Here is a 9644-nt window from a genome sequence, read left to right as displayed (position 1 = left end):
GGAATGAGCCAACTGGAAGGGAGGAGAGGGGCATGCATGTGGGGAATATGAGCCGAGGGGAGGGGAGGGGAGGTGTGGGGGGGGGGGAATGGGCCAGCTTGGAGGAGAAAAGGGGAGGGATGTGTGGGGGGAACAAGCCAGCAGGAGGAGGGATGTGTATGGGGGAATGAGCCAATTAGAGGGGAGGGGCATGCATATGGGAAATATGGGGGGGGGGAATGAGACAGCTGGGGGACAAAAGGGGAGGGCTGTGAGAGGGAATAAGCCAGCAGGAAGAAGGGAGTGTGCCTGGGAACAAACCAGCCGAAGGGAAAGGAAAGGAAAGGGTGGTGTGGTGTGGTGTGGTGTGTCTGTGGAGAAGAGCCAGCAGGGGTGTGTTAGGGTGAGACAGTGGGGGAGTGACATGTACGTGGGGAACAAGCCAGCTAAGAGGGGGATGAGCCAGCTGGAGGCAGGGCTATGGGGGGACGACAAGCCAGCAGCAGAGAGGGGTGTGCATGTGGGGGAATGAACCAGATGGGGGGGGCAGTTGTGTGTGTGGGAAACAAGCTAGCTGAGGGAAGGGGGGGGGGATGAGCCAGCTGAGGGGAGGGATAGGTCAAGGGGGATAAGCCAGCCCAGGGGAGGGAACTGGTGTGTGTGGGAGGGAGGGGGAATGAGCCAGCTGAGGGGAGGGAAGTGGAGGGGGGGATGAGCCAGCTGAGGGGAAGGGATGTGTGTATGGGGGAGGGGGGGAACGAGCCAGCCAGGAGGAGGGATAGGTGGAGGGGATGAGCCAGCTGCGGGGGGGGGGTAGGTGTGTATGAGTTTGGGCTGGAGCCAGTCAGCTACAGGGAGGTTTGTAATTGTAAGTGTGTGTGTGTGGGGTGACTGAGTCCGTGGGGGAGAGGGGTGAGCTGGGGGGGGGAAGGATGTATGTGGGGGAGGATGAGCGAACTGGGGGGGGATGTGTGGATGTGGGGGGCTATGAGATAGTTGAGAGGAGGGAAGTGTCTCCGTTTGTGAATGAACCAGCTGGGGGGAGGGATGTGGGGGTGAGCCAGCAGGGGGGGAGGGTGTGTGGGGGTGAGCCAGCAGGAGGCAGGGAGGGAGGATGTGTGTGGGAGGATGAGCGAGCTGGGGGGCGGGGGGAAGGGGGTGTGTGGGGGGGAACAAGACAGCTGCGGGGGGTGGTGGTGGAGGGGAGATGAGCCAGCTGAGGGGGAGGTGTGTAGGAGTTTGGGAGGGAACCAGCAGAGGGGTGGGTGTGGGTGTGTGCAGAGAGGGGATGGTGGTGAAGGATATGTGGTAGGGTTGCCAACACTGACTGAAACTATTCCCAGAGATTTTCTCCCCCAACATGAGGTAATGTCATTTTCTTAAGATATCCCGGATGGCTTTCAACCCTAATATTGGGGGGGGGGGAGAGGAGCGAGCTGGGGGGAGGTGTGTGTGTGAGCAGGGGAACGAGACAGCTGGCGCCAGGGGACGGGCGTGTGTGTAACTGGGTTACTGGTCCCTTTCGGCCCTCCTTGAATCCCCAGTCACGACCCCCCCGCCGTTTGGGGAGGGGGCAGCAGCGGAGCGCCCCTCCCCTCCCGCTCTGTGCGCGCAAGAGTGGCGGGAAGGGCGGTCTGGCTGCCGCGCCTGAGGAAGGAAGGAGCCCCGCGGCCTCAGCCTGTGCAGGCGGCTCCGATTGGCTACGCGTCCCGCGGGGGCGCGCGGGCCATGGGGCAGACAGCCAATCAGGGGCTGACTGCGCCGTGGAGCGCCCCCCCCCCTCCTCCCGCCCCCAGGAGCGCGGTCAGGGAGCAGGTGCCCGACCCCGCCCGGGGGAGGAGGGGAGTCTGAGGGCGGCTGCCGTGCCGGCGCCATGGAGGAGGTGCTGCCCTCAGGCTTGCTGGAGATCTGCGTGCTGGCGGGAGCCCCCAGGGAGAGGGTGGAGGACGCGTACCAGGTAACTCCCGGCCTGGCTTGCCCGCCGGCCCCGCAGAGCGGGCTGGGCTGGGCTGGGCTGGGCTGGGGAACCCTCTCGCCCTGCGCGCCGCCCCAGCCTCGCAGCCGGGCTGCCCCTGTGGGCAATGGGTTAGACAGCGCCGGCTGGCCGGACAGACCGGCGTGTCTCGTCTAGCGGTGCGAACCGGCTTCCTTGGCCACGCAGCGGACGAGAGAAGTCACCGGGCCGCCTGCTTTGCTGACTTCCTCTCCTGCCTCGGTTGAGACCGTGTGACCCCAGAGTGAACCTCCCAAAGCGTCAGCACCATTAATCATGCGTTAGTAAGGGAGAAATCCGACTCTCTTCTCTTGGCAGCTAACGGGGTTTGAGCTATAGGCTGTCCTTGCGAAATACAAGGTTTTACTAGCGTGATGGGTCGGAGAGATGTAGGCAGGGTGCTCTGCCCGAGTTTGGCTGTTACTGACTCGTTGAGGTTGCACTGGTCTGCTTTGGTGCAATGGAGTAACTTCAGCACGCTGCTTCAGAAAGGCTTTGTCCATCAGCGCCCCATCACAACTTGATGGGAGCCTACAAAGTGAGGTGGGGAATCCAGACATGCCCCTGTCAGTGTTTGCGATGTAGAATCATAGGACTGGAAGGGACCTTGAGAGGTCCTCTCGTCTAGTTCCCCTGCACTCAAGGCAGGACTAAGTATTAGCTAAACCAGGGGTGGGCAAACTTTTTGGCCCGAGGGCCACATCTGGGAATAGAAATTGTATGGCAGGCCATGAATACTCACAAAATTGGGGTTGGGGTTTGGGAGAGGGTTTGGGCTCTGGTTGGGGGTGTGGGATCCAGGGTGGGGCCAGAAATGAGGAGTTCGGGGGCTCTGGGCTGGGGCCAAGGGGTTCAGAGGGCAGGAGGGGGTCAGGGCTGGAGCAGGTGGTTGGGGTGCAGGAAAGGGTGCTAGAGTACTAGCCCAGATTGGAAGACCCTGGGTTCAATTATTTAAACCTCCCCAGACTTTCCTATATGACCTTGGCAAGTTACTTGGTTGATCTGTGCCTCAGTTTTCCCCATTTGTAAAATGGAGTTTGGGAAGTATTGTGTAATATTTGTTGAGGATAAATACACAAAATTTGAGAGATGCTTAGATACTGTGGTAAAAGGAGTCATGTAAGTGTGACTGATGGCAATATCTTGGACAAACTGATTTGAGTTTAATATGTTTGGGGTCCAGTGTATTAAAATGCAGTTGCTTATCTGTTGTTGTGAGATTATATGTAATTCCTGTAGGACGATGGGGTATGTTAATGTAATTCCTCTGGTTATCAGCCCTTTGAAGACACCCCCTGTAGAGGTTTGCATATACTCCTTCAAACTGGATTCTCCAGGGACCATCAGACAAAGAAAAAGATTTTTGAATTTTAAACAGGCTAAGGGCTTTCTGTTCTGATCCAGCAAATGGACAGAACCTCCAGTCCATGGAGGGCCCCAGTCCTTGGGGGAGAGTTGGAAGGACTGACACTGACCAGAACACTTATCATCTCTGGTAAGCTTATTAGCATACATGGAGGGTTTTTAAATTGTTTTTAATATATTTTTTCTGTAGTGCTTTTTACCTTAAGAATAAAATATGTTTGCTTAGGAAGAACTGTGTGGTAGCTAATAACTAAGGGCAGTTACACTGTGTCTGAGAGGAGAAGCAAGTAGGTCTATTTATGTAGACTAACTTTTTTGCTGAGGATAACACACTGAAGAGAGGGAACTGTTCAGGCTGGAGATACCTGTGTCTCTCTCCCTTCTGACCAGGGTCTCCACCCAAGAAAGGCAACAGGTCAGAGCTGGAAGCCTGAGAATGGGTACCAATGCTGACCCAGTAAGGGAAAACATAGATGCAGTTGCCCTGAACTGTCCTGGTAAGTACTTAAGATAGAAGACATTTGTAGAGCAGTCAGTTACCCTGCGGCTGATACAGGAGCATCTGACTCCAGAGGGCGCTAGATTCAGGTTTCTTCAGTAGTGTGGTTATGGCAACATGAAGCTGGGGTTTGTTGCATGGATTAGATAAAACTTCTAGGATGTTATCACAAGTTACTCTATTTATTATATTTTTGAAAAACCCTTGATGGTCTGCCAGAGGGCATCAAATGTCATTGTTGATAGGAGTAGTCACTTTCAAATGGTGGCGCTCACGTTTGGTTGTTAAAGATCTAAGCCTGTTTCTTCTAATGACAAAACATGATCAAAAGGGAAGAGAGAAAAGAATAGCAAAAGATAGGGGAATGTAGTGTCTCTCTCTGATGCTTACAGTTCTGTTGCTGGAAGACAATGTGGCATAACCCGGTTCTTCATTCTTGAGTTGTCACGGAGTCCCTGGGCGATGCTCTGGAACTGCTCCCCATGAAGCCAGTCAGGACTCTGGGGAGTCTCCTCTCTCTGAGCAGCCTGTCTTCAGGACACACAGCTCACACAGCTTCCACCTTCCTGGGTCTGATCTCAGAGCATTCAGCCTCCTCTGCCCCTCCGTGCACTTCCCCCAGCGAGTCCGCTCAGGCAGGGCTCCTGGGGAAGCCAGAGGGTCTTGCACCCCAACTCCGCAGTCAGACGTGACTCTCAGCCAGCCAGTAAAACAGAGGTTTATTAGATGACAGGAACATGGTCTAAAACAGAGCTTGCAGGTGCAGAGAACAGAACCCCTCAGCTGGGTCCACTTTGGGGGGCAGTGAGCCAGACAACCACGTCTGCCCTTCACTCCATGTCCCAGCCAGCCCCAAACTGAAACTCCCTCCAGCCCCTCCTCCCCTGGGCTTTGTTCCTTTCCCAGGCCAGGAGGTCACCTGATTCCTTTGTTCTCCAACACTTTAGCTCTCACCTTGCAGGGGGGAAGGGCCCAGGCCATCAGTGGCCAGGAAACAGGGTGTCGGCCATTCTCTGTGTCCAGACCCCTGCACACACACCTGCCCTCTAGGGCTCTGCAATGATCATACACCCTTACCCCACCACCTAGATACTTAAGAACTGCATAGGGGAAACTGAGGCACCCCCACAGTATTCAGAGGAAACATTAAGAACAGTCCCACTTCGTCACAGGAGCCTAGTTTTACTCCACTGGCCCTGAAAAATATTGTATTAGATTGTTCTTATTTTCCTTTTGCTTGTCTGTGACTAGAATACCTTTCACTTCAGATCAGGCTGCTAGTTATCACTTTTAGCTTGTGAAAAGGAATGCAGCAAAGTAGTTCAAAGATAGATTTCCCTCGGCTGGCTAAACTGACTCTCTCTAGACAGAAAGAGAAAGATAGATCGAAAAAGGTGGAAGAGGAAATGGACACACTCAGGAGTGAGTAATAGGAAATGTAGCTTCATGTCTTAGAGTTATGCAGGGTACAGCTGTGTAGATGGTATTGTTAACTGATTCCTTTTCCCCATCTGGTCAGGTCAGATCATCTTCTCTAGTTTTAAATATGAATTATTTTGGGGATGTTCTATAGCTTGTGTTATGCAGGAGGTCAGACTAGATAGATGATCACAATGATTCTGTCTGACTTTTGTGGTTGGCTAAAAGAGCCCGAACTGTGGGATGGCAAATCCTGATGTCCTGGCATGTTGTGGTGTTGGTGACCACGATGGTTACTCCTTTGTGTTGCATGTAAGCAAGTTGCCAAGTACTCCTCAGAAAAACAGTACGTAAAAGGTGACAATGTTGTCTGATCAAAACTGATCAATCAAAACAACTGTCTAATGATCTTTTGCTAGGCAGGCGTTTAGTAGTGTATGTGTTTTACATTAACAAAAAAAGTCTACTAGAAGCAAGGGGAAGTTAAGGATTTCATAAGCGCAATCCTAGAGATATGATCGTGGAAGTCAAAATGATTGAAGTGTTCCTGGTCTATGTAACCCCTCAAAAGCTGGTTTGGAAAATCCCTTTTGTTTCATAGACATTGTTTACATCATTTCTTCAACTTTATTCTGTGCTTTCTTTCAATAGCAATTTCATGCCACATATTTGTGGGTTCAAATGACCTCTTTGCTGCTACTCACTCACTTTGAATGATATAAGATTTTAGCCAGCAGTAGAGTTCAGTACAAGAGCTTGAAGATTGTAGTAGGGGCCTTTCATTGCATTTTTGTAGATTTGACATGAAGAGCTTTTTTTATGGTTGTAATGGTAAGTGGATGAACCAGTTTTCCTTAGGGCTGATCTACACTACTGTACATAGTTTTACCATATCTGAACACGGTTGTGAAGAATCCATTTATTTCATAGAGTGTATTGACTGTGACTTTGCACAGTCTAGGATAAATTGCATCCAGCATTATATCAGCTAATTGTGATTAAACCTATAGGCCTTTAACTAATTTGAGTCTTCAAATGATATTAAAACATGGACAAATTTGTAATATTGATTCTTGAGACTTGCCAAATGAATCCATGGACTGCATGGGAGGCTGTTAGAACGCTGGTGCTCATCAGTGATGCTGCTGAGAAATAAAGGACCAGCCCAGTTAAAAACTCAGCTATGACTTTAATTTCTTCCTCTTCAAGACAGGGGGGGAACCCATTTAAAAAAAAAAAAGAACTCTGAAGAATTAGGAGAAGCACAGTATTTGCAATAACATGAGAAAGTAAGTCCTGTTACTTGACTTTTTTAAGGATATGACTCTTGACTTTTATATCTGTTTTTTGCTCCCCCCCCATGATGACACTGCATCAGTCCTTAAAACTGTGTACAGTTAAACTACAGTAAAACTACTCTAATAATGATTATTAATTATTAGCAATGGTGTCTGGCAACTGAAATGAGGTAAAATGAAAACAATAAGGGAGAAATTCTGGTCCCTGTCACAGTATTATCATCATACAAATTCTGTGGCCAGGCCCCCTGGTTTCTGCAGCACAGTGTTTTGGCAGATTGGAAATTCTGGGTGAGCTCCATGTAAATGTTTAAGAATGGAAGGTTTTACTGAACTAAATACAAAATTACATAATTTATTTTCTGTTCTCTGTTTATTAGTGAGGGGCTGGCTGTGGCTCCATAGTTAAAGCTGAGTTGAGTCTTTCGTACTTAAAGCAGGGATTTAATCTCTGTTGTTTTAGCTATTAGTCTTCCCTCTCCTCTCCGTGTATCTAAATTGTCAGCAATTCTTGCCACTTCTCCCTGTTTGTTTAAAAAACAAACCTTTCCTTTGTCTCAATTTCTACATATATTGATCTTCTCCTGCCTTGCTTTCTGGCTGCCTGCCTGCATCATTCTCCTGTCCATACAAAGTGAAATGCTAAATTAATATCTCCCTTACTTGTTGATTAGGCTTCTTCATCCCTTACCATTTACCCACCATATAAAGTTTAAATTGCCTGTCTCCCTCAAAACTCCACTCTGCACCAATTTCAGCCTCTGCACATCTGCCTTTTCGCCCTTTTCATTTCTTTGTCTCACTCCTATCTTCTTGCCTTCTCTGTGCTGTCTTCTCTGCATGGAAGGACTTCTCTGTCCCAGTTGGCATGTTCTAATCCTCTTCAACTCCTCTTCTCCCCCCCCCCCGAGGCACTTCTTCCATGGCCTCCACAAATACTCTCCATGAAACATTCTTTATTCTAATGTTAGATGAGAAGAGAATGAGATCCGGAAAACAAAACAAATATATCTAAGATTACACTCTCCTCTGGATCCTCCAGTGCATCTTATCCTGTCTTCTCATTTTCTTCCCCTGGAATGGTAAGATTTTTGGAGCAGGGTCTGTCTTTATGTCTGTCCCCTGTACATGACCTAGCACATTACTGGGGGGGGGGGGGGGTTGTCATCTTTTCCATCACTGATTTCTAGGATATTATTGGATAACAGTGGAAGAGCATGATAAATATATAGAAGGTGAAAGTTGACATTCCCTCCCAATCACTGAACTGCATGGTTAAACTATATGACTTTGGCTAGAAAACAACGTCAGCTGACTTTGATCCTGACAGTAAGGTCACTGTGTCAGAACTGACCATGCAGTAACGAGAGGTTGGATTTAATGCTGCTGCTGAAGACAGTTACATAAATGAACTCCCACCCCCACAAGATGTCACAGCCCTCAGTACAAGTGAATTATTAGTTGACTGATAAGTGAATTTGGTAATTCTCTTGTAGAGGGTTTAATATAAATTAAGATTGCTGCCACCAAAGTAACTTCTTTTTTTTTCTTATATAACAGTTTCAGGGCTAAGGGATAATTCCTTGTTTTCCCTCTAAAACGCTTAGTAGCATGTTTTGATAGTGATCAAATTAGAAATGTCTTGTTTCTCGATTACTTCATTAGACATTAGAAAACTGCCAATTAAGAGAAAAATGAAGCTTCAGACTCTTACCATGTCAGTAATACATCAGTCACCACCCCAATTTATTACATTAATATATTTTTAAGTTAATTGCCATCCTCTGGATCTCCCAGTGGATATGTATCTAGCCTTTGTTTTAGATTGTAAAGTGCTTGTGGCAGAGACCATATCTTTAATTGTTTTGTAGAAGCGTGATTTTTTTCACCCTTAATTTCTTTGACAAATACTACTGCAGTACACTTAGCAGAAGATACAGAAAAATTAGAAGGAATATATAATTTCAAAGATATTTTTTGTATGTACACTCCAGTCTGGAGGAACTTGCTGGTTTGACCCAACCATTACACAGAGTTCATAGAGCAGCAGGGTTGGAAGGGACCTCAGGAGGTCATCTAGTCCAACCCCCTGCTCAAAGAGTTAAGTCATTTAAAACTTTTTCTTAATTCCAAAACTTTTGATATAAAAAGGCCTGTTTTTAAATGAAGCAATGATTTATTGTTAAGCTGTTCAGAATAGTGGAAAAATGTACAGGAGAGAAAGGGCAGCATTGTGTCTTCGGGAATATTTTTCGTATACATACTATATTATGTTTGAAGTTGAAAGTAAATAGCCATAGGTCTGATTCATCCTTCCCTTAGCCTTGAAGCAAAAATTTGAAGATTGAGACACACATATTCAGTCACAGTGAGGTCTAGCTTCCCAGTTTCCACATACCCTTAGGACGCACAAAATTTTCTCTTGCAATTTTGAGGCTGTAGAATTAATCTGTTCCTGCAGCCAAAGAGTTAGAGATGGAACTATTCAGATCTGGCCCCACCACTCAGTCACGAGCATGTAAGGGAGCACCCCCTTGCACATCTTCTGGAATCTTCCAGGGTAAGTTGTTACAAAAAGAGAGAGCAAGAGTTTGCAGAGCTACAGGTTTTTTTTTTAACCAAGCTACTTACCAGAAAGCATTGCAATTTGCCGCATAATCTTATAGGGGCTGGCCACGTACCTATATAAGTCAGAGGGAAAACTCTTAGTAAGGTCCGTAGGTACAGTATTACACCCTTAGTGCTTAAAATGCCTCTTACCATGTGCGTGTGATAGTGTTGGTAGCATGTAGTTTTTAACCGTGGTATAAAATTAAGTGGTAATGTTAAAGTGTGGGCTCTCTTGAAAACTAGTATAAAAGAAATGTAATTTTTATGAAACCAAGGATACACTTGAGGGGATGTGGACATATTTTCCTTTCTGTTCTTGTTTATCTCTGAGAAAACTTAGAGACTAACCAATTTAGTCTCTAAGGTGCCACAAGTACTCCTTTTCTTTTTGCGAATACAGACTAACACGGCTGTTACTCTGAAATCTGAGAAAACTGTAAGACAAATAGAATTATTTGGGTCTACTCTTAACACATGAAAG

General features: G+C 47.4%; 1 protein-coding gene across 3 annotated transcripts in view; it reads left to right on the top strand.

Annotated features, from left to right (window-relative positions):
- The first annotated feature begins 1767 nt into the window (after positions 1 to 1767).
- The window catches only part of DENND3 (DENN domain containing 3), a 70374-nt gene continuing 62497 nt past the window's right edge, over positions 1768 to 9644 (top strand). The window contains exons 1-2 of one of the 3 annotated variants that reach the window (XM_073330018.1): positions 1848 to 1936; positions 7525 to 7635. In XM_073330018.1, coding sequence (XP_073186119.1) covers positions 7633 to 7635 — 3 coding nt within the window. In that variant the 5' untranslated portion in view covers positions 1848 to 1936; positions 7525 to 7632. Of the gene's footprint in view, positions 1937 to 7524; positions 7636 to 9644 lie in introns of all 3 variants that reach the window. The other 2 variants (XM_073330019.1, XM_073330017.1) reach the window with 2 other exon arrangements.

The sequence above is a fragment of the Lepidochelys kempii genome, chromosome 2 (genome assembly GCF_965140265.1).
Source record: "Lepidochelys kempii isolate rLepKem1 chromosome 2, rLepKem1.hap2, whole genome shotgun sequence".
Classification (NCBI taxonomy): Eukaryota; Metazoa; Chordata; order Testudines; family Cheloniidae; genus Lepidochelys; species Lepidochelys kempii.
This window is presented reverse-complemented; position numbering and strand designations above follow the sequence as displayed.